This window comes from Silurus aristotelis (genome assembly GCF_946808225.1).
Source record: "Silurus aristotelis genome assembly, chromosome: 10".
NCBI classification, from domain to species: Eukaryota; Metazoa; Chordata; class Actinopteri; order Siluriformes; family Siluridae; genus Silurus; species Silurus aristotelis.
Window position 1 is genome coordinate 1,716,410 of NC_139583.1, and position 22,943 is coordinate 1,739,352.

Sequence of the window (22,943 nt, forward strand, 5' to 3'; positions counted from 1 at the left end):
ACACCCTGGAACCGGTGCGGTGTAGGAGGAATAAAACACGTCTATACACCTCCATCCTGTTAGTGAGTTCTCTCCGCTGTGTTAATTAATTAACTGGTCAACTGAATCGACTCACTGATCAGGAACCGATACTGAAATAATCACATCTATCGATGACTTATCAGAACATGAGCTAATCAGACTATCAAAACCTAGCAAACCCCATGCTAATCACCTTTTAGCACAAATTATATCATTAATAACATGTATGACATGAAACACCACTAATAATAATCACAACACGGACCACAAACACGCAAATAAATCAATAAGTGTTTTTTTTATATCGCAATAAACCTTTTCAAATGCTAGCTACCTAGCTTACCTAGCAAAACACGGAAAATATTCAAATATACTGGTGTTATTAGCAATTTATAGCTCTGTAATGCTAATAATGTATTTACTGATAACCTTATAAGCAACACGTATAAAAATCAAGTGTAATTTTATATAATTTAATATAATAATCAATATATTTACCAAAGGAAGCGTATGCTAAAAATCGGTTGGGTCCCAAATGTGCTATGTAGTGCACGTGAAGGGCACTAAAGAGGGTGCGGAAGCCGTTACTCCACACACACTATGTAGTGCACTAGTCTAGGGCGTGGGCGCCATTTTGGATCAAGCCCGACTATAGGGTTAGCTGACGTTTAGCTACGGGGGGAAAAAAAGCACGACTATACAGCATTAACGATGAATAAATGGTCAAAGTATGAAAACATCTATTACAATTAATAAATATATTTGCATTTTTTTGGTATTTCGTTTTAAAATGAGAATATTCCTTAAAGGTGATTATTAATTGGTCACTCTATGCTAGCTGGCTAAAGTGTAAATAATTCCCTCTATTTGTTCCTTTTTTCCGCCCTCGGGAATTTACCTTTTGCTCCTCGGTTGTTTCCACGGGCTTCGAATCTTCGATTTCTTCTGACATGATGGTGTTGTTTTTAATTTTTTATTTAATTATAAGACAAATAAAAACCAACGCCACGGCGCCGCGCACTGACATTAACTAACGCTACTTTCCGCCCATTGAGGTGAACCGATTCCAAAAAAGAGCCGATTCCGGTGAATGAAACATAGGAGTCGATTCTTCTCCTTCTGCATCTTCTTCCTTTTTTAAATTTTTATTATTACAGCAATACGATAAATATATAATAATTCCCAGTTTAAACTTTTACACATTCTTCCCTATAGAATGCGCACAAAAACACACAATTTGCCTTTAATTCAAATTCCCAGGAAAATCCTTGGGGATTCCCTGATCAGAGAATTTTAACGATACACAATTGCATGGAAATCCCAGGGTGGACTGCATTTCTGTGTCATGTAATGAGGTGAATATCGATGCTTCTGCTGGAGATGATGTATGTGGAGGTGCAGCTGCGGCTACAGTGAAAGGAGACGTGTTGAATTGGGTTTCTTGGGTTAGTGATGACATTCATTCTCACACATTTTCTTTCTTTTTTTTTTTTAACCACCAAACTCAGTTTCTGGTAAATAAATTAAATAGAACAAGATCACTTAATTCACTAACATCCTGTTTCCTTGATGAACAACCGACCTACATACAATTATTTTAATATCCGGTGCTGCAGCTTTAGGATCAAAACAGTCGACACAGTCAACGTTTAAAAACCCCATGTGGAATCAGATAAGATTTTATAACACGATGATTCAAGACACGCATGACACATTTCTAGAATAGTCTGTGACTCACACACCACACACAGTGTTCCTCATTTCATCTCAACCACAAAATGGTTTAAACTGAAGCAAATCAAGAAGATTAAGCTGCTAGATATCCTGAAGCCTTCACACGTTCTCCACAGGCAAGATCCTGATGGATCAAAGCAGAAAGTTCACATTGTGGCTAAAATGCATCACGAACAATCAAAAACATCAGAATGTTTAGTTCAGATAAATGACCAGACTTGGACAAATCGCTTCCTTTTGTGTTGTTGGTATAAAAAAGACATTTAGTGTATTTTCATTCTATTAAACGTGTGTATGGTTGGCAGGTAAAAGGACCACAGGAAAAGAGTTGGAGATCCTGAAGAATTTAAAGAAATCTGAGGAGGGTATGATCCAGAACACCCTGGAGATGAGAGCTAAAAAGAGAAATTAAGGCAAAACCTACAGCATGTGCAGAAGAAATGCTATGACCAAAATATCCTGAGAATTCCAGCCAGGGCAGAAGGTCTTTCTGCTTCTACCAACTCTAAGAAAAGCAAGAATAAAATAACTTATCACATCAACCTGCTCAAAGAGTTGAAAGATCTACTTAGCTGTCACAGCTGATTTGAATTGGAGTGGTGGTGAGTGGCAAATATGAGATATGAGAACCTGGAACTGGAGCAACCACTGCAAGTGGACTTAAAGCATGTGGAACATCCCAGAAAAAGGCTGAAATGGATCTTTTGGAGCAGTACAATTTTTTTGTTCTAGCATAGACTTAGATTGACCACCCCGTTAGTGACCCCAAGGCACTCGTGGCACAGACAAAGCAAGGGTATATTTAAAGCATCCACAAGTGACTGGAGTAGCCCAATAATCAGTGTCCTGTTAAAAGATGGAGTCCTTCACATATGTGTCGACAACCTACTCAAGAAGATGGAGCAGACTCGTATCACCACCACACTGGGTCTCTGTTAAGGTTACTGGCAGGTGCCTTCTGATAATTCTCCACAAGGGGGCTCCATTTCCCATTCCAAATGTGACGTTAAACATGACGAATGTCACCTTCCAAAGACTGATGGTCCACGCGCTCTATCTCTCATTTAGTTTGGATTGGATTCTTTTTCACATCAAAAGTACCTAAAAGTAACTCAAATATTCCATTCATTCATTCATTCATTCATTCATTCATTCATTCATTCATTCATTCATTTCTACTAGAAAATTCAATAAATAAAGGTCCTTTTATATTTTATTTTATTATCACTGAAAATACCATCAAATATCAGAGACAGAACAAATGAAATATGTTTGCTGTAAAGGTGTGAAAGAGAAATACTAGTTCTTTGTCACACTTCCATGTTTTTAAGGATGGAAGTGGCTTCAGCAGTGAAACCTCATTTCTTGTACAACAAAAGCTTTCGATTTTTCTGCTGCTGATAAGATGATAAAGTCAAAGCTGGTAATCTACATATATAAGCATGCATTTACAGGCCTTACATTGTTGATCATAAATCATAAGACAGATTAAATACAGTTAAACAGCACAGGGAAATATATACACAATATTCTGTATCTTTACGCTAAGAATAAGTGCAAAGCAGAGATATTAGTCCACTGCTACAAACTGCTGTTTTTATGTCTTAGATGTATTTAATAAGTACAGATTAATAAACAGTAGCTGTGAGATGAGAGGAGAATCAAATAAGGAGGAGGATGGATTTTAGCTCCATGTTTTCTAAGTGCACTATACAGAACATGAGCTTGTAATATGATATATACATGATCTGACTGTTATCACTGTTATCCTGAAATTTCTCTCCTTTATTCCTAAGAGTTTTCTATCATTTACTGTGCAGACAAAAGAAACCAGATTACACTCAGTCTATTCTGGTGACACGTCAGGATTCCATCAGCCGCTCAGAATATAGTTTTTGAATCTTCTAACCTGCTACTGCTGAATCATCACCTGCAGTACACATCTGTCTGCTACTGTATGCCAACCAACTCTTCCAGCACAGAATTCTCTACTAACTAACACACACAAGACCTTTAATTACTAATGTCCTTTAAAACAAAACCAAGATGATTAAAGCAATAAAAAAAGAGTTTTACATTTGAGCTCATTTGTTTTTCATGTGTTATGTGTTTTCACACAGACCGATTTAAACCACTCCCTGGCATTGGGCTTTAACCTTAAGATTCTTCCCAAACTCATTCTACTGCCCGATCCCCATGGAGGACGCTGCTCTGCCCTCATGCTCCACCGAGGGCATAGCTCCACTCCAGAGCTCCACTGAGAATGTTGCTTTGCCCCCTGGCTATTCTGAGGTTGTCGCTTCACCATTCCGCTTTGCTGCCATTATTGCTCCACCCTCCTGCCTCACCATCAACATCGCTCACACTGAACCACTGGATATGGGGGGCTCCTCGGATCGCCTGTGGCCTTCTTACTGTGGTGGATTCCTTAGCGCTGCGATGTTCAGGCTACGTACTCGCTGACACCCACATCACACTCTCAAGCTCAACACGCAACCATAACCACCAACCTTAATCACACTTCCTATAGTATCTTCATATCCAATTACGTTTATCAAGGTAACACTGAAACTGTGTAACAACAAACACACAAACCCTCTACAATCATCAACACAATCTGTAGCTTAGTTTCCAACAATATGGATTATATTCTGGAGCTTCCTTATGAACATTTGTACAGCTGGAAATAAAGGTGGAAAACACAAAGCTACTTTTTTTTTAATCTGCCATAAACAGTTTCATATTACAAAGCGAATAAGATATTAATGATGACGTACAAATGAAGAAAGTGTGAATGGTTGTATGTATCTCCATTAAACATCCTTAAACCAGGTCAAGGCTGAAGATCTCAGAGCCTGTAAGATAATTACAGAGAATTATTAGACATCTATATGTGCTTTATGTGCTTTGAAATTAAAATAAAATGTAATCATTGACATGGTGATTTGTTTATGGAGTGAGTCTCATGTGTCAGTACTGGTAATAGTCAGAGGTAAAGTGTGAACAGAAGAAGATGTCACTTTAGTCCCCTGAATACCCAAGCTCCTCATCTCTAAGGCTGAATCCAACCACTCTGCAAAGGAAGCTCATGCCTGCTGCTGCTTCTTTTTGCAACCATTTTTTTTTGGGCACAATTCAAATCTCATGGTCATAGGTGAGGGTGGGGTCATACATTTACCATTAACTTTCAACTCAACTACCACAGCAGGCCAGTACACTCTCAAAACACCCTCCTTTCCAAGTTTAAAACACCGTTTAGAATGTTTAGGCAAACTCACATTAGTTGTCCATGAGGGTTAGGCATTGGTCCATTGTATGAATCCAAGGTTCAGTGACTGAGGATTGTAATTCCCCCAAAAGGCTTCAAGATTTAGGGTGAATCTCATCTTCCCAAAAGCCCTACCACAAAATACACCAGTAACCTCAACTCTAATGATGGGCAAGTCTCTTTTGAGTTTTCCAACATAACTTCATCTTTAAAAGCAAGATGGTGGGATTACAGATCTACAGATCCCAATCCCTGCTATAAACAGCTTAGCCAGGAAATTGCTTTCCCCTTGTGAAATGGCTGATGGCTTTTTACAGACTATCTTTAAGACCAAATGAAGATATTTTTCCATGGACTCACCAAACCTCTGCCATACCAGTGTTTTTACTGCCGCCAATACCACGTTCACACTCCACTTGGCCTGCTGGTATCCATCAGCTACATTCTGACTGGTCTGATCCAGGGTGGAGCCCATGTTTTCCTATTCTGGGCAGGTATTTGGGTTTCTCCCTTTATAGGCACTTATGATTTACTCTTAATCTGCCTCCTCACTTAGGACCAGGTTTCTTGGGAGTCCAATTTTCCACTGGCTGACAAACATTAGCATATATCATTAAAAATTTTAAGGAAATGCTTTCTAGAATTGCGACAGATCAACCCCCTGCTGTTCCCCTAGCTAATATGTGTCTGGCTCTTCTAGAAGTGCTTCCTTGCATTTGCATTTTCTTCCCCTCTCCTTACATGACAGTATGTCAGAAACTCACTTTAACTTCTCCAGTGTGTAATTTTCATCCTCCTTTATATCAGTGAGCATCTTCACTCCCTGTTCTCCCAGGTCATTAGCACACAGATCCAGTTCCCTCAGGTGCAAATTTAACTTCAGAGCTTCAGCAAGAGAGATACAGCCTTCTTCTGTAATGCCACATTCATCCAAACTGCAGAAAACAACAATGTTCATGCATGTCAGTATTTTAGGTCTAAAACCACTGTGTGATTTTGTTTTACAGTTTTATTATTGTAATTACAGATGCAAAAATATTAATAGCAATAATCATACATAAAAATAATACAAATATATTTGTGTATACCTGTCGTCACTATGAAATTAATATAGTCACAATGATCCTTGTGAAACTACACAATAGACTTTTGTTTTAAGCAGATGAGCGCATGAAAACATTATGTTCTCACCTCAGTGACTTCAGTTTGCAGCATGGACTCTGCAGTGCCCCAGAGAGACTCTTTACACCTGCATCTTGCAGATTATTGTGGCCGAGACTCAGCTCTATCAAATGTGTCGACTTAGACGTAAGAACTACAACAATAACTACACAACTTTTCTGTGTGAGTTGGCAATTATGAAGTCTGAGGAACAGATAAGAGAGACATATTACCACATAAGTGTGCATAATAAACTATAAGAGAATCACAAAAGTACAAAAGGTATTTTGGCCACTCACTGATTGATTTGATTACATATTTAAAAAAAAAAAATCTTACCTTAAGATCTTCAGTTTACAGTGTGGACTCTCCAACCCAGGTGAAAGCAGTTTGAATCCTGAGTCCTGCAGGTTATTATCACTCAGGTCCATCTCTCTCAGACATGAACAGGCTGAGCTGAGAGCTTTAGCCAGACTTGTCAGACTTTTCTTGGTAAGATTACATCTACACAGCCTGTAGGGAAAAAAAAAAACGTTGCTGTATCTTGTTAATAAAGCATGACTCAGCAATATGAGACTGAACTATTCTACTAAAACAAACCTAAACAATTTGGACTGATCAGCATGTTTTAATTACAAAAAAAAAAATTTAACAAACACTCATTAGTTTAATTTCCTGAATTTTGTATTTGTTACAGTTTTTTTTAATCTCTCTCATCCTAACGCAAAGGCTCTCCCACGGAAGCACCATTCCTCTCCGCTTCACGTGTCCAACAGGTTTGCTCTCATCAGTAAAGCAACCGTTGAGAAACCTGGAGGAGCTCTGATTATAGGAGACTCTATTCTGAGTCAAGTGAAATTAGAGAGACCTTTAGGGGCACCAGCAGTACAGGTCAGGTGTATACCGGGAGCCAGGGTGCCGGACATAGCACACAGGAGCTAATGATATACGCCTTCGACAGTCAGAGGCTACTAAGAGTAACATTAAAGAGGTGTGTAAATTAGCAAAGGCAATGTCTGATGCTGTGATATTCTCTGGCCCCATCCCCATGTGACATGGCCAGGAAGATTACAGCAGGTTATGGTCGCTGACCTGCTGGATGTCTGAGAGGTGCTCCAAAAACAATGCGGGCTTCATAGATAATTGGAGCAATTTTAAGGGGAAGGCTGTTTGGCCTGTTAGAGCAGGACGGTATTCATTCCACTCGGGAAGGTGCTGCTCTCATTTCTTTTAGTATAGGCTATAGTTTTAGAACAGCAGTAGTTAACCAGTTGACTGTCCAGAGTCAAGGCCAGTTAACAACCTTAACAATGTTGAGGAGTGTGTACAGGACATTAGACAGTGGATGCTTGATTGCTTCCTTCTGCTGAGTGAACTTCTGTACCAGTATGTTCCTCCACACCTACTTAGATCAAAAGGTGCAGGCTATTTGTTTGTACCTAAAAAAAAAGACTACAGCAGGGGGCAGATCTTTCTCTTATAAACCCCACAGTTATGGAACAACCTTCCAATCAGTGTTCGGGACTCAGACACAGTCTCAGTGTTCATGTCAAGGCTGAAAACATATTTATTTAGTCAAACCTTTTCTCAGTAGATTTTTCTTATGTAAAGAAGCAGATCTGGAGGGATCATGGATACAGAGTGTTTGGATATACACTCTCACAAGTTCACTCAGGTTAGTTGACGGTGGTGTGGTGAGTCGTCTCTTATCATAGAGATCCCTCATATCTGTTACCTTCTGGTTTTTCTTTTTAGTTCTGCTACCATAGCGAGTCTTGCCAGAGTCCCAACTGCACAGTGTCCTTAACTTTCACACAACAATAAGGACACTTAATAATCCATATCCTTCTCTTCCTGTCACCCCTCTTCTCTCTCTCTCTCTCTCTCTCTCTCTCTCTCTCTCTCTCTCTCTCTCTCTCTCTCTCTCTCTCTCTCTCTCTCTCTCTCTCTCTCTCTCTCTCTCTCTCTCTCTCTCTCTCTCTCTCTCTCGAGTTAAACATTCTCCAGAGGTTCCACTGATCACTGTTCCTGCTCCTCTCCTCTCCTCGGATTTGCCCACTTTGTCCTGGCCTGCCTTTGGATGATGTTCTCTTTGATTGGAGGCGGCTCATCAACACCCTGGAGATCCATAAAACTACTGAGAACTTTGTGGATTTGGACTGTAGTTAATGTCAACAGTCTGCTACACTGACTCAGGACTACAGTTTTCTCTGATCTCCATCACTACACCTCAACATTGTTCAGCTGTAATAAATGGACATTCGGTGGAACCCAGATGAGGATGAGTTTCCCTTTGAGTCTGGTTCCTCCCAAGGTTTCTTCCTTCTGCATCTCAGGGAGTTTTTTCTTCACCACAGTCACCACCGGGTTGTTTATCGGGAACAAACTTACACTTATAAAAAACATTTTATTCATTCTTTGTCACCACATTATCTGTGTAAAGCTGGTTTGAGACATTGTTCTTTGTTAAAAGCGCAATACAAAGAAAAATTAAATTTAATACATTTTGAATGTAATAAAAATCACAGAACATCCAGGAACAACTTACAGAGCTTTTCTGGACATTGCAACCACTTGGTGCAGTTTCATCAAGCAATCATCTGATGGTGCATATTTCTGTAGGTCAAACTCTTCCAGGACCTCATTTGAGTTCATTAACAAGAAAACCAGAGCGGACCACTGAACTGCTGAAAGTTTGACTCCCTGGAGGCAATGATTTACTCTTTTACTCAAAAAATGTTGAACTTCCTGTACCAGAGACTGATCATTCAGTTCATTCAAACAGCGGAACAGATTGATGGATTTCTTTTCTGATGGATTTTTCCTAATCTTCTCCTTGATGTATGTAGTTATTTCCTTGTTTGTGGCAGCAGCATGGTTTCTCAGATATCTGCGTCTTGTCTCTGTAAGATGGACTTGTAAGAGAACTGAATTGGACTCCAGTGAGAGACCCATAAGGAAGCAGAGGAAAAGGTCCAGGTGTCCAGTCTTACTCTGGAAAGCCTTGTCTACTGCTGCCTTTAGAAGGTCCAATAGTGTTGCTGTGCTGGAGAGGCCGAAGATTTCAGGAACTTCTTGTTTTGAGAGATTTCCATTGACACATGAGAGAAAGACAAACACAGCAGCAAGATGCTCCTGAACACTCAGATGTACAAAGCTGTACACTTTCCCCAGATGTGAAGACACTTCTTTGATAAAGATCTGAGTGCAAACCCCTGAGTACACTGTAGCCTCTCTTACATCAATTCCACACTTCAAGAGGTCCTCCTGGTAGAAGATCAGGTTTCTTTTCTCCAGCTGCTGGAATGCCAGCTTCCCCAGTTTAACTACAATATCTGTAACCTGTCCAGGATCTATTTCTTGTTTTTTGTACTTCAGGCATCCACGTTTGATCTGTAAGATCAGGAAGTGTGTGAACATTTGAGTCAGGGTCTTGGGGACCTCTCCGGTTTCTGGTTCACTAAACATTCCCTCGAGAACAGTCGCTGCAATCCAACAGAAGACTGGCATGTGGCACATGATGTAAAGACTTCGAGATGATTTCAGATGTGTGATGATTTTATTAGCCAGGTCCTGATCACTGACTCTTTTTCTGAAGTACTCATCTTTCTGAGGGTCAGAGAATCCTCGTACCTCTGTTACTCTGTGAATACAAACAGGAGGAATCTCACTGGATGCTGCCGGCCGAGATGTTATCCAGAGGAACACAGATGGAAGCAGATTCCCATTAATAAGATTTGTTAGCAGTACGTCTAATGAAGCTGACGCTGTGGGATCAGTCAACACTTTGCTGTTGAGGAAATCGAGAGTAAAGCGAGACTCATCCAGTCCATCAAAGATAAACATGATTCTGTAATGATGAAAGTCCATGATTTGGTTTTTGGTTTCTGGGAAATAAAAATTGAGAAGCTCCAACAAACTAAAACATTTTTTCTTCTGAAAATTTAACTCTCTAAAGTTAAAAGGAAAAATGAAGTCCAAATCCTGATTTGCTTTTCCTTCAGTCCAGTCCAGAACAAACTTCTGCACAGACACTGTTTTCCCAATTCCAGCAATTCCTTCTGTTAGCACGGTTCTGATAGGCCTCTCATCTCCAGGTAAGGCTTTAAAGATATCATTACAGTTGATGGACTCCTCTGTTATTAGACTCCTGCAAGACGCACTATAATGGACCTCATGTTCTTCATATATATGACGACACTTGTACTCCGATGTGATACACAGTTCTGTGTAAACCTCGTTTAGAAGCCTTGAGTTTCCATACTTTAAGATTCCCTCACTAATCATCTCAAATTTCTTCTGGAGTTTGGATTTGAAACTTTGCTTCCATGAAGTATCGGGTTCTAAAGACACAAAGAATTACCAGAGTTATTTAGAGTTTAACTCAAATACATATACAGTATGATATGAATAATGAACACGAACTACACACTTTATGTAATCGTTTGTTTATTTCTGCACATGCACAAAGTTATGTATCTTACCTCTGGTCCTGCTCAGATGCGCTTTGTCCTCCATCACTCTAACATTGCCTGCTGGATATTCTGCCCTTGTTAGCTGGAGAGAAGTTCTCAATCAGTGAACTAAATTAATCACCAAATGAATGCATTCATTCTGAATAGAGAAAATGTTTCAGGAAGATTGGGTTGTTCTTCTTTGGAAATTTACTTAAACCAGTACATACAATTTCAGAACAATTTCTGGTGAAATCCTTAAAGGATTTTTGTTGAAACGTATAAAGTGTTTCTCTAAAATAGGGGTCTTGATTGCTCAAAGAACCCCCAATATACACCTTTTTCAAGCAACTTTTTCCTTAAGGAATGATTTGTCCATCCATCTTAACCACTGAGCTATAAATTTGCTCAATAGACACATAAGTGGCTTCTGTGGGTAGACATAGCTGGATCCACTTTATAAAGGAGAAATCTAGATTACTCAGTCAGGCTTTCAATGTGAGACAGGAAAGTTATTTGGATGTCCAGATTAATGAGATATCTACCAGACCTGTATGTCTACAGACGGTGCTTTAAGCATTATATAGGTATGATGATAAGAACTTTCTGGGAGGGCTGATACTGAAAAACAACAGAATAGGTCACAGCACTGAGCTTTATGGGACACCAGTGGAGAGTCTTCATAGAGCATATGCAAATCCTCTCTCTGTCTCCCAGTATGACTGTCCCTTAAATTAAGCAAACCACTACTTATTCCCTACTACGCCACAAATGTCAAGACAAATGAGAATGAACAGGAGAGTCTTTTGATTGACCATGTCAGATACTAGGAAATGGTCAAGAATCTTCTTTCAGGATCTCCAGGTGACATCTAACATCCACAATCTTCTACCAGTTCACAGATGTTGTGGAACCAACAGTACAAAATTAAGCTCGGATACCATTCGTACAATCCACTACTTTGCAGCAAGAGAAATTTACCTAAAAGACTAAAACTGTCCAACAATGAAAAAGGAATCTGTGACAAGCCAAAAAAAAGTAAAAAACCAGTGCCAATGACATAATGCCTCTAGTGCAAAAACTTTCAGCACCTCTCACAGTTTAAGAACAAGGGCTAGAGGAACAGGAACAACAGAGCACCTCAAGAAAATTAACTGCAAAGCTAGAGGCTTAAAAGATACAGTGCGTTATGCCCCTAATGCAGTTTCTCTGCAAGCATATACAGACTGACGTTTTCAGGGCCACAGACGGTGTACACCTCCAAGTGTCCTTCAACATAACCAGAGACTAAGATCATTCATTAAGAAACTCCTGAATTAACATTAGGAAGGATTCTACTATGCCTTGTTCTAGAATAAACATCTCTAACTCTACCCTAGCAGCCCTGTACTCTTGAAATAATAGATATTGGACCAGCTGGTTAAAAAAATATCTATATTTTGTGACTCAAGGCAAAGAGAAGGTTCATTTCTCATGGTGCAATGACTTGCAATGAGGAGTTATTTTACAACTGGTTATTTTTATGAATGATTTACTTTATACCTAAAATAAAAGTAAACTAAATAGGGAAACCAAAGTATACAAAATGATATCTATAAATGGTGGAGCACATGATTCTCATGAACGAACATGCAATCACATATTGTAAATACTTACCAGAAATTCACTTTCCAACTGCCCAGTTAAAGGATCTGATATTCCCTGTTTGTCTCTTTAATTAAAGACAACATTAGATTAGTGTTATATAAGATTACATTTTTAAATATAAATATTAGGAATGTAACTGTACACAAAATTCAAGGTTCAATAAGTACCACGTTTTTTTAAGTCAACGCTCAATTACATTTCGGTACAGTTAAATAATATGTATACATGTATATACCTGCTTAGATAAACAATATGTCAAATAATATTTTATTTTATATAAAAAAATAGAATAAATCAAATTAATGCAATACACTTTTTTGATTATATTGATTAAATTGAGTAATCAATTAAATTGCCACAAATTAAATGTGGTTCAATAAAATTAAAAAAATATAAACATTATATCATATAGTTTACATTTGTTAGACCCCATTTGGATAATAAAAGATGCTTATGTAAATTTGTGTGTTTTACATTTAATATTTAATTTTCTAAAGATATTATCTACTTAACTGTTCTACTTATTTCAGCATCCTTTAATAAATGTCTTTATTCCTTCACTCTCCCGATATGTGGAATTGTCAGGATTTTCTCCTTTTAAAAGAAGTTCTTGAAGCTGGATATAAAATGCTAAAGTATTGAACGCCTGGTTAGTGGCTAATGCTAGCGCTATGGACTCTTTAGCGTTTTCACCCATAGCACAAAACAAATCGTATTTCTGAGCAGCCACTGTGACACTGCGCTAACTCCAGTTTCTTTTTTATAACCCTGCCATTGTTGTGTATGTTTTGAAGTTTATGGAGACTAAACAAACTTGCGGTCCGCCACTTAATATTTTCCAGAGGGAACCCAGATTGTAACTATGTTTCGCACATATAACTCAAGCAAATTAGAATCCTTTGTACAATTAGAAGTTATTGTTTTTTTTTAAATAAACATTTTGAACTAAACTGGTGTATAGTGTGATTTTATAAAGAACATGTGACCTTTCTTACCTTTTCTGCTCCTCTGAAAACATGATTGGCAAACCCATGGACTGGTCACTCTTCAGCGATACAACGCTTGGCCCATGTGAGTCAGACCTTTTCTTATATCTAATTCAAACAATATGGACTGTAAGTGCATATTTAGATTTTTCATAAAATAGATTCAGTGTGTTGCAGAAAGTGAGAACTGTCAAATATTTACTGGTGCCATGTGCATGAATTTAAGTCTTGTTTTGGTTGTAACAATGCACACAATATATGTAGTATTCAATAAATTAAAGAAGTGGTAACTCAGTGGTTAAGGCTCTAGTTTACTGATGCTACGGTTGTGGGTTCAAGCCCCAGTATCACTAAGTTGCCACTCTTGAGGACCTTTAACAATAGATGTCCATGTGCTCTGACCTCAGCTTCCTATATTGCTGGGATATGTGAAGAAATGTTTCCCTGTGGGATAAATAATATTCTACAAAAAAAATGCAGGACATGATGATGAAAAAGATGTCGTCTGGATGGAAGCGTATGTTGTTCTAAAACCTGAATGTACAGTACTTTAAGTGCAATTCCAGATGTGTCACACTGATGTAATCCATAAAAAGGAAAGGAAAAGTGGACTTCAAGTAAGAATTAATACATTTTTAAAAGTAGTGAAATAGTTTAAATGGTACAGCTTTTTTAATGAATCAAACTAAACACATGAACCAATGATTAGTTAGAAAATAGTGATTTATTATTTGTGTAAAACAGACACAGCAACAAAAAGCAGTAGAAACCATACATATTACTAAACTTGAGTGTAGTTCAGTGGCAGACCCTCGACTTTCACTCTTCATAGACACACATAGTTTCTGTTTTGCTCCTGTCTCTGCCCCTACAAATTTCCCTTATGAGGCGACATAAAAATTTTTGTTTTGTAACACGCCAACTGATGGCAGCACAAGCTAGTGAACTTCTGAACTTCAATAAACCTCCACTAGCGCACATTAGAGCTCCTTTAAACAATTTGTTGCTGTTTATATTAAACACAGGTACATGTGATTTTCCTTACCTTTTCTGCTCCTCTGAAAACATGATTGGCAAACCCATTGACTGTTCACTCTTCATTGACACAACGCTTGGTCCAGGTGAGTCAGACCTTTTTTTCTTATATCTAATTAAAACAATATGCACTGTAATTGATTTTTGTATATTGATTTTTTTTTAAATAAAAAATTAAATATTTTAATGGTACACCAATGCCAGTATTTAAAACTGTTTATAAGACATTTCTTACTTCTTTCTCGGTGCATCTGCCTGTTCATATGTTGAGTCTGATGACTTTCTCTTTACTGATGTAATGCTGGTTTCAGGTGACCGTGATCCAGGTGAGTACGACATTTTCTTCTGAGAACTAATAAAAACATTATGTACAGTAAGTGTGTATTTCTGTTCTACTGTGATGTAAAAATGAAAACAGTTTTCAACCATTTTTCTCTTTTACTTATATTTAATTCTCCTTCTGGTTCTGAATGTAGATCACTGACCTTTGTTGGTTTGACCTGCCTACCTGCCTATGCTGTTAATCCTGCCTTCGATTCTGACTTCATTAAGTGGAAAAAATGTTCATATAGTCTGGACTATGAAAATATTCACATGTATCTTTCAACGATTGGACTGATGCTAAATCCTAGCAGACATAGTGCACTGCTGATAAACCAACATTAGCGTTCAGTGAAAAATACAAAATGAACAAATATTAAAACAGTGTGTAACATTACGCTCTATAACATGTCAAAGAAATCATAACTACACCACCACCACCATCAGCAACCACTTATTATTGAGATAATGATGATAAAGATCCCAAAAATGTCTCACCTCTCATCCTTTTCAACATCACTCTCAGATGAACTCATTTTCTCAGGGGTTGTGATGTATCTTCTGAAGAATAAATGCAGATCTGAAATCACAGTCATAATCTTATTTTTGAAATTTTACTCACATTTATAATAAATCTTTACAGGAACATTATGAGGTGATGTGCAGAATGATTGCTTTGTTTGTCCAGTGTTTCCTACTTAAAGAGAGCTATTGTGGAACTTGGTTTCTTTTACAGAAACTGCTCTTCCTTCACCACTTCTGCCAAACTTATTCTTATTCAAATGACCATTCTACTCATGTTAGATTATGGAGACACTATATACAGGGTTGCTTGTAAGTCCACCCTATCAAAACTTAATGCTCTTTATTGTGCTTTATATTCATCTGTTAACTGGCCCTCCCTTCACAATCGCCATAAAATTGTGACTCCTTACTTAGGTCACTTGCTGCAGCTAAAGTCTGTCACATATAACACCCGGTCCTCACTTCATTTTCAATTAAGCATTCCTAAAACCAACTCTGCGTTTGGTGTCGCATATTTTCAATCTGCTGCCGCTCGCGACTGGAATGCTTTACAAAATACCCTCAAACTGGATAAATTCATTCCAATTTCAACCTTTAAAAATATGATATCATATATGTTCACGGACATATGCAGTTGATTTTCTATATAATTTTGTTTTAACATGTATTTATGTAATTGTAAATTTTTGTAGGTATTTTTTCTTTTTTATGTTTTGTATTTATTTTAGCCCTACTTCCCTTTCCCTAAGTGGTTATTCCACTTGTCAGGCCGCCAATGTAAATAAGAACCTGTTCTTAATGACTTGCCTGTAAAAATAAAGGTTAAACAAACCTATTGTGGAGTCTCCTCTGCTGCTCTAAACACTATCAGCAGCACTGCCCCACATTTACAACCTAAATTCTAATATTTGTTCCATGAAATTGTATTAATTTATTCCAACAGTTTATTCTCTTCATGTCGTAGTGTTCCTCTCGGCTGCACTGCTTCAGTACGTGTATGTGGATGTTAGATTTTTTTTGTCCAATCAGATTTCAGCCTCTATGTGCTGCCATGTCACTCTAATCTGCCCAGAGCCTTCAGAATCAGTACTGCTGGACTTTTTTACCATCGTCTCCTTAATAAACAGCTCTGTTTCTTTAACCAATCCGATTTCAAATTCACCTCACAGGACCAGCTATGGAGTTTATGTGGCGAGGACAATTACTAGTCATTAGCCCTGTGTTTTCTGTGATGTAGCTCTATGTTGTTTTATGTAGCACCAGGGTTCAGGAGGAACATAGTTTCATTTCACTGTGTACTGCATCAGCCTCTGGGGGGCGCTGCACATTATGAGTCTGCATCTCTGGTGAGTAGGTTGTATTTTATTTACATTTTTATGTTTTTGTCATGTTATTAGACAAATATTGATTCTGAACTTCTCCAGATGTTGTAGGTGCACAGTTGTGGTTGTAGTGTGGAGGTTTGGAGTCTTAACCATTTTACTAAAGCAAGAAACCCAGTTTTTACCTCCATATGTGAAATGTCTCTCTGTAATGCCACGTGTTGTTATATTGTGTTTTTGTATTGTATTGATGGTTTCTATAATTGTGACGTGATAGTGGTGGTATTAAGACGTGGATCGAGTCTGGTACGTCCCCACTGAAGGCCCATTTACCAAATACACGGCCACCACTGTGTGTTTGTATGTTGGCACTGTAAATAAATTGACTTGTATTATGTGGCAATGGTCAGCTCAAATTGCAGAGGCTGGTTATACAAGCTGAGAGAGCAGGATTGGTCAATTTACTATCTGTGTGTAAACCCTACAACCAATCCCTGATCATCAGTAATCCCAACAACCAATCCCTAAACACCAGTAAGCCCAACAACCAATCCATGATCACCAGTAATCCCAACAACCAATCCCTGATCACCAGTAATCGCAACAACCAATCCCTAAACACCAGTAAGCCCAACAACCAATCCATGATCACCAGTAATCCCAACATACAATCCATAATCACCAGTAATCCCAACAACCAATCCATGATCACCAGTAAACCCAACAACCAATCCATGATCACCAGTAATTCCAACAACCAATCCCTAAACACCAGTAAGCCCAACAACCAATCCATGATCACCAGTAATTCCAACAAACAATCCATGATCACCAGTAATTCCAACAAACAATCCATGATCACCAGTAATCCCAACAAACAATCCATGATCACCAGTAATCCCAACAAACAATCCATGATCACCAGTAACCCCAACAACCAATCCCTGATCACCAGTAATCCCAACAACCAATCCCTGATCACCAGTAATCTAATTGTCTAATTACTGCTCATGTTGTTCTCATTGACCAATCACAGATCATAACTATTTATTTTACATTTCTTATTAAAAATGACATTTGACAAATCCAAACTGTTCTGGATTTTGGGTTTGTTCCCAAGTTTGGTACAAATGATGGTTTGTGAATGGAGGGTGGAGCAGAAAGAAGTAAGAATTAAGATCTCTCACCTGTACATGGTTTGCATATTGAGAATGTTCTCTCCGGGAGTGGTTGGTGAGAGAATAAAATGTGTGCCAGGGCAGAGCAGATAAAGAGACAAGTTGAGCCCGGAGCAAACCTGCCCACGAATGTACTGGCTCCCCGTTTCCTGCCAAAACAGTCGTGAACCAGCGAGTACTAACAGCATGAACTTCTTCAGCAGTTTGAGCCACAGGAGCTCGTCTGTTGGATCAGACCACACGGACCAGCCTTCGCTCCTCACGTGCATCAATGAGCCTCGGGGGGACGGGCGGGGAGGGGTCCTGTGGTTTGTTTTGAAAACATTCTCCACGTGATCATTTCCTCAAACTCCATCACAAACACAGACGCAACGCAAAATAACGCAAAACAAATCTACTTCGTTGTGTGTGTGTGTGTGTGTGTGTGTGTGTGTGTTCCAGATGTTTAAAGGAATCGAACTGAACAGTAGGTTCAGCTACAGGAAGAGCACGATAAAACCACTGTCCGATAATAACCTGCCGTGTGTGTGTGTGTTTGTGTGTATATACTGTATGTGTGTGTGTGTGTGTGTGTATATACTGTGTGTGTGTGTGTGTGTGTGTGTGTGTATATATACTGTGTGTGTGTGTGTGTATGTGTGTGTGTATATACTGTGTGTGTGTGTGTGTGTGTGTGTGTGTGTGTGTGTGTGTATATACTGTGTGTGTGTGTATATATACTGTGTGTGTGTGTGTGTGTGTGTGTGTGTGTATATACTGTGTGTGTGTGTGTATATATACTGTGTGTGTGTGTGTGTATATACTGTGTGTGTGTGTGTATACTGTGTGTGTGTGTGTGTGTGTATATACTGTGTGTGTGTGTGTGTGTGTGTGTGTATAAACTGTGTGTGTGTGTGTGTATATACTGTGTGTGTGTGTGTGTGTGTGTGTGTGTGTGTATACTGTGTGTGTGTGTGTGTGTGTGTGTGTGTGTGTGTATATACTGTGTGTGTGTGTGTGTGTGTGTATATACTGTGTGTGTGTGTGTGTGTATATACTGTGTGTGTGTGTGTGTGTGTGTGTGTATATACTGTGTGTGTGTGTGTGTATATACTGTGTGTGTGTGTGTGTGTGTGTGTGTGTGTGTATATACTGTGTGTGTGTGTGTGTGTGTGTGTGTGTGTGTGTGTGTGTGTATATACTGTGTGTGTGTGTGTGTGTGTGTGTGTATATACTGTGTGTGTGTGTGTGTGTGTGTGTGTGTGTGTATATACTGTGTGTGTGTGTGTGTGTGTGTGTGTGTATATACTGTGTGTGTGTGTGTGTGTGTGTGTATATACTGTGTGTGTGTGTGTGTGTGTGTGTATATACTGTGTGTGTGTGTGTGTGTGTGTGTGTGTGTATATACTGTGTGTGTGTGTGTGTGTGTGTGTGTGTGTGTATATACTGTGTGTGTGTGTGTGTATATACTGTGTGTGTGTGTGTGTGTGTGTGTGTGTGTGTGTGTGTGTGTGTATGTACTGTGTGTGTGTGTGTGTGTGTGTATGTGTGTGTGTATATACTGTGTGTGTGTGTGTGTGTGTGTGTGTGTGTGTGTGTGTATATACTGTGTGTGTGTGTGTGTGTGTGTGTGTGTGTATATACTGTGTGTGTGTGTGTGTGTGTGTGTGTGTGTGTGTATATACTGTGTGTGTGTGTGTGTATATACTGTGTGTGTGTGTGTGTGTGTGTGTGTGTGTGTGTATGTACTGTGTGTGTGTTTGTGTATATACTGTGTGTGTGTGTGTGTGTGTGTGTGTGTGTGTGTGTGTGTGTATATACTGTGTGTGTGTGTGTGTATATACTGTGTGTGTGTGTGTGTATATACTGTGTGTGTGTGTGTGTGTGTGTGTGTGTGTGTGTGTGTGTATGTACTGTGTGTGTGTTTGTGTCTGAAATACCGCGATAAATACCGTTTAAAGCTCGTTACAAATCCACCAGGAAACATTTACAGAACAGATTATATTTGTGCTACGCACCTTCACGAGTTGCAAACACGCGCCTGTTCCTCTGTTCCTCTGCGCTTCTGTTCTTCTTTCACTTTCACTTCCGGGGATTTCCCCCTTGCTTAAAGAAACATTATACGAGGTTCTACATGTCAACACATCTCATCTTATATTCACTACAGTCTTCACACAGCTCTTTCTCTCTTTAAAAACATCACCTGGAATTTAATTCTTACAGAGAAGAAAAACCCTTTCTACTGTTTCTCTGACTAATCCCTCAGTCTGACTCATACTGATCCAGAACTTTCCACTCGGTATGTGCTGATGTTCTCTAGCAGATTCTGGGTTCTTTCCAGTCTAATCATCTGATCTGTTTACATTTACACCACCACCATCAGCAACCACTTATTATTGAGATAAAGATGATAAAGATCACAAAAATGTCTCACCTCTCATCTTCTTCAACATCACTCTCAGATGAACTTATTTACTCAAGGGTTGTGATGTTTTTTTTCTAAATCAGAAATCAGTCATAATCTCATTTTTGAAAATGTACTCACACATTTATAATAAATCTTTACAGGAACATTATAAGGTGATGTCTATAATGATTGCTTTGTTTGGAACCAACCGCAGACACTCTCAGTGCCGGTGTTACACCAGAATCTGTGACCATCGTATGTTGTGACCATAGAGGGCGCTGTTGCTAAAATGCAGCTTAAAATAGATCGTCTAGAGAAGTTCACTACGCAAACATCGTAAATGCAAACATTGATAAACCTACAGCAGGGTCACCAAATTTTATAAGGCACTGTTACAGGTTATCGAAATCAGTTACCTCCCTCTATCTCACATGCAATACTCTTGAATGTTCTTCATATTCACTCTGGTGATGCCTAACACTCTCTGGATTATATCCTGAAAAACATTCGGCTCTCAAGTCAACAGTGACAAACTTACAGCAGGGTCACCAAATTTGACAAGGCACCATTAAAGGTTATCAAAATGTTTTTCAGGAAAATAGATGTCCAAAAATCTCGAACTTATGCATGTAAATCTTACAAAACCATACAAAATAAAAATCCACTAGTAGAAGGATAAAATCTCCTGATTAAATGTTGAGTAAAAAGTGTTACTCCTTTATTTCTACTTTTGAAGGTGCACTTGTGATGTCGCCTGGATACATGATGGGTGGTCCCACCGATTGCAGCAGTCAAAGGAAATCTGAAATGTAGAGAAGACATAATTTTCTTCAAGGCACTAGACAGACACTGTAACCAATTATTAAATTGTGATAGATAGTGAATAATCTTGCCCATAGAAAACAGTAAATACCCAGTTATTATCACCACTTGTCTCCCCACAGACATGGCACAGCTGGCTCAGGTCATCTAAAATAACCAATTCAAGTGAGAAGATTATATGATTTGCATTGAATGTACAGTCAGTAAATGTACATTCAAAATGTACATTGCAAAAGAAAATATATCCTATTTCAACCCAACATACAGGTAAATTTCTGCTAAACAAGCAGGTAGTGAAATGAGTTGGTGAGGATGATGGCAGATAGGTGTGGTGATTAAGAAGGATGTGCAGTTAATGCCTAGGGAGGAAATGTAGAGAAGAGGCAGGCATTCTTACTGCTGAATGCTGATCATGAACAGTTGTGCTCCTTTTTTTTAGAGGCTGCTATGAGAATGTAAAACCCAGCCATTAGGGAGGCACAAGCCAGTGCACTCTTAGTGCCGGTCCCAAGCCCGGATAAATGGGGAGGGTTGCGTTAGGAAGGGCATCCAGCATAAAACATGTGCCAAATCAAACATGCGGATGATCCGCTGTGGCGCCCCCTAATGGGAGAAGCCGAATAAAAGTTTTTAGTAAGTGTGTGACAGATCAGGAGGGCCGAGTGGTCTAATGCTCCAGACTTAAGGTTTAATACCTTCCAGGAAACTGAGTGTTCTGGTCTCCACGTGGAGGTTTGGGTTCAAATACCACTTCTAATAGTGACTTTATTTTCATTAGAAATACTAAAAAATATAATAATTATTTTTCCTTTTAAACAAAACATACAGAAAAAATGGGTAGATGATGTTTACCTAATAGTTGGACAGATAGACAGACAGACAGACAGACGGACGGGCAGACAGACAGACAGACAGACAGACAGACAGACAGTAAGAGAGAGAGAGAGAGAGAGAGAGAGAGAGAGAGAGAGAGAGAGAGAGAGAGAGACAGACAGACAGAGAGACAGACAGACAGACAGAGAAAGACAGACAGAGAAAAAACTGTTAATACAGACAAGCAGGAAGGCAGATGGATGAATAGATAGATAGATAGATAGATAGATAGATAGATAGATAGATAGATAGATAGATAGATAGATAGATAGATAGATAGATAGATAGATAGCAAAAGTCCACACATCCTTTATTTAAGTAGAAGTACAGATACTCATGTTTTAAAAGTAGTGATTATTACTACCTGTTTTAGTGTCATGCTGGTAACTGGACCTCACATCATATTAATATCAGGGCTGTCAAACGATTAAAATATTTAATCACAAATTAATCGCACATTTTTATCTGTTCTAAATGTACCATATATTAATACTTCATGTTTTTAATATTCTAATCAACATGGACATGGAGAAATTTTGATGCTTTATGCAAATGTATGTTTATTATTAGTGAAACCAAACTCCACATAGAGCATAAAAACAAGAAAAAAGAAATTATAATAATGATGGTTTAAATGACGTAAATCTTCAGGACACCAAACGGAACCTTTGCTATGTTTCCACACGGACAGTTAATGAGGTGATACCGGAGAAACTGCACCTCTAATAACTTTCATAGCGATTACAGGATCAGACAATATTTTTATTCGATGTGAATGTGGTTTATGTAAAAGACATGTCGAGTTTTCTACACATATATTTATTATGTCTCTGAGGTAAATATTCACTGAGATTCAGGTTGTTTTATTGATGTGTTTGTGAAGAGAGATGACATGGCAGAGAGCGCCCCCTGTCGGTTCACTTTATATTACAAAAACACAGCGTTTTGTTGTTATTAAAAGTAAATAAAAATAAAATTAGACATTTTACAGATTGGAATGATGAATTGTTTCTATCTGTATGAACAATAAAGACAGTAATTTAAGTTTGTTATGAGGGAAAAATCCACAAAACGCCACCCAGAAGGTTAATTGTGTGAATCATGGTGGATTTGGTGTTGGATTTGAGACTTGGTGCAGAAATAAAACAAATGTTTACCGATTAAAAAAACATTTCGGTGGAGTTTATTAATTTATTTTATATCTAAGTAA

At 38.5% G+C, this 22,943-nt stretch overlaps 2 protein-coding genes across 9 annotated transcripts in view; both read right to left on the reverse strand.

Moving 5' to 3' along the window:
• arpp19a (cAMP-regulated phosphoprotein 19a) overlaps positions 1 to 1,092 on the reverse strand; it is a 5,829-nt gene extending 4,737 nt beyond the window's left edge. Inside the window, exon 1 of the mRNA XM_083552532.1 lies at positions 920 to 1,092. Within this exon, the coding sequence (XP_083408658.1) occupies positions 920 to 973 (54 nt within the window). The 5' untranslated portion in view covers positions 974 to 1,092. The remainder of the gene's footprint in view (positions 1 to 919) is intronic.
• Positions 1,093 to 2,950: 1,858 nt separating this feature from the next.
• Positions 2,951 to 20,129, reverse strand: LOC310732049 (NACHT, LRR and PYD domains-containing protein 3-like). 8 transcript variants are annotated; one of them, XM_083552250.1, is made up of 12 exons: positions 19,650 to 19,910; positions 15,126 to 15,188; positions 14,542 to 14,701; positions 14,317 to 14,418; positions 13,281 to 13,379; positions 12,295 to 12,349; positions 10,669 to 10,741; positions 8,733 to 10,527; positions 6,524 to 6,697; positions 6,215 to 6,388; positions 5,788 to 5,958; positions 2,951 to 4,610 (listed from the first exon to the last, which is right to left on the reverse strand). In XM_083552250.1, exons 2-12 carry the CDS (start codon positions 15,142 to 15,144, stop codon positions 4,604 to 4,606), a joined length of 2,829 nt encoding a protein of 942 aa, XP_083408376.1. In that variant the 5' UTR covers positions 15,145 to 15,188; positions 19,650 to 19,910; the 3' UTR covers positions 2,951 to 4,603. The 8 variants fall into 8 exon arrangements, with proteins under 8 accessions (XP_083408376.1, XP_083408375.1, XP_083408377.1 ...); XM_083552249.1 differs by having other exon boundaries at positions 15,126 to 15,207; XM_083552251.1 differs by having other exon boundaries at positions 14,542 to 14,658; positions 19,650 to 19,696.
• Positions 20,130 to 22,943: the final 2,814 nt, after the last annotated feature.

What these genes read in the sequence shown, in the direction of transcription:
- LOC310732049 (XM_083552248.1), bottom strand. Translation starts at nt 19,618, where the DNA reads ATGTTTCCTGGTGGATTTGTAACGAGCTTTAAACG. An exon ending in TGTAAACTGAAGATCTTAAG is followed by an intron (nt 6,389 to 6,523) that starts GTAAGATTTTTT and finishes TCTGTTCCTCAG; the next exon opens with ACTTCATAATTGCCAACTCA. An exon ending in TGCAAACTGAAGTCACTGAG is followed by an intron (nt 5,959 to 6,214) that starts GTGAGAACATAA and finishes TGTTTTCTGCAG; the next exon opens with TTTGGATGAATGTGGCATTA.